Consider the following 605-nt stretch of genomic DNA (forward strand, 5'->3'; position numbering starts at 1 on the left):
TTGGCTCGAACCGGGCGAGCCGAAATTTGATCAAGCATCGGTTCGGGTGCTGTGTGTATTTATGTCATCGTCGTTGTTGATGTTGACTCTTCTGCATGTACCTGTAGATGGCCATCCACATACGGAAATGCGCGAAATGAAGGTGAAACGATGGCAAGCTCCAAGCAAATTGTACAGCAAAGTTTACGGTGTGTCCACTATTGTTGTGTTGGATGGATTTCGATATATATTATATGATGAACGAGAACTCTGTAGACTCTGAATGATCTAAAACGACTTGGGTGTGCAGTGGCGCTGGATCAGTTGTCAGGCCTGCTATGCGAAGCTGAAGGTAGTGCCCGATTCTGGACTTCAACGCGCCGTCCCGATGTAACTTTTGCAGCACCTTTAGGACGGCGCTTGAGCCAGTCGAATGACAGCCTTGTTCGCGAAGAAAGGCGAACAGCGCCGACTCAGCCGCGGAGCCGATCGAGACAACGACGTCGAGGTACGTTGAACTCCCTTCTTCCATTACGAATCCCTTCGGCAAGAAAAGCTTCATATACGCAACTAGGTGCCGCGCATTGTATCGCTTCTGCTTTGACACGTCAGCATTTGCGTAGAGC

The 605-nt window shown here is 49.8% G+C and overlaps 1 protein-coding gene across 1 annotated transcript in view; it reads right to left on the reverse strand.

The window, feature by feature from the left end:
- Nucleotides 1–229: 229 nt before the first annotated feature.
- Nucleotides 230–605, reverse strand: part of H257_16517 (hypothetical protein) — a gene marked incomplete at both ends in the record, with an annotated part of 4191 nt that continues 3815 nt past the window's right edge. The window contains one exon of the mRNA XM_009844969.1: nucleotides 230–520. Within this exon, the coding sequence (XP_009843271.1) occupies nucleotides 230–520 (291 nt within the window). The remainder of the gene's footprint in view (nucleotides 521–605) is intronic.

Source organism: Aphanomyces astaci (assembly GCF_000520075.1).
Source record: "Aphanomyces astaci strain APO3 unplaced genomic scaffold supercont1.87, whole genome shotgun sequence".
In the NCBI taxonomy this organism is placed as follows: Eukaryota; Oomycota; class Saprolegniomycetes; order Saprolegniales; family Verrucalvaceae; genus Aphanomyces; species Aphanomyces astaci.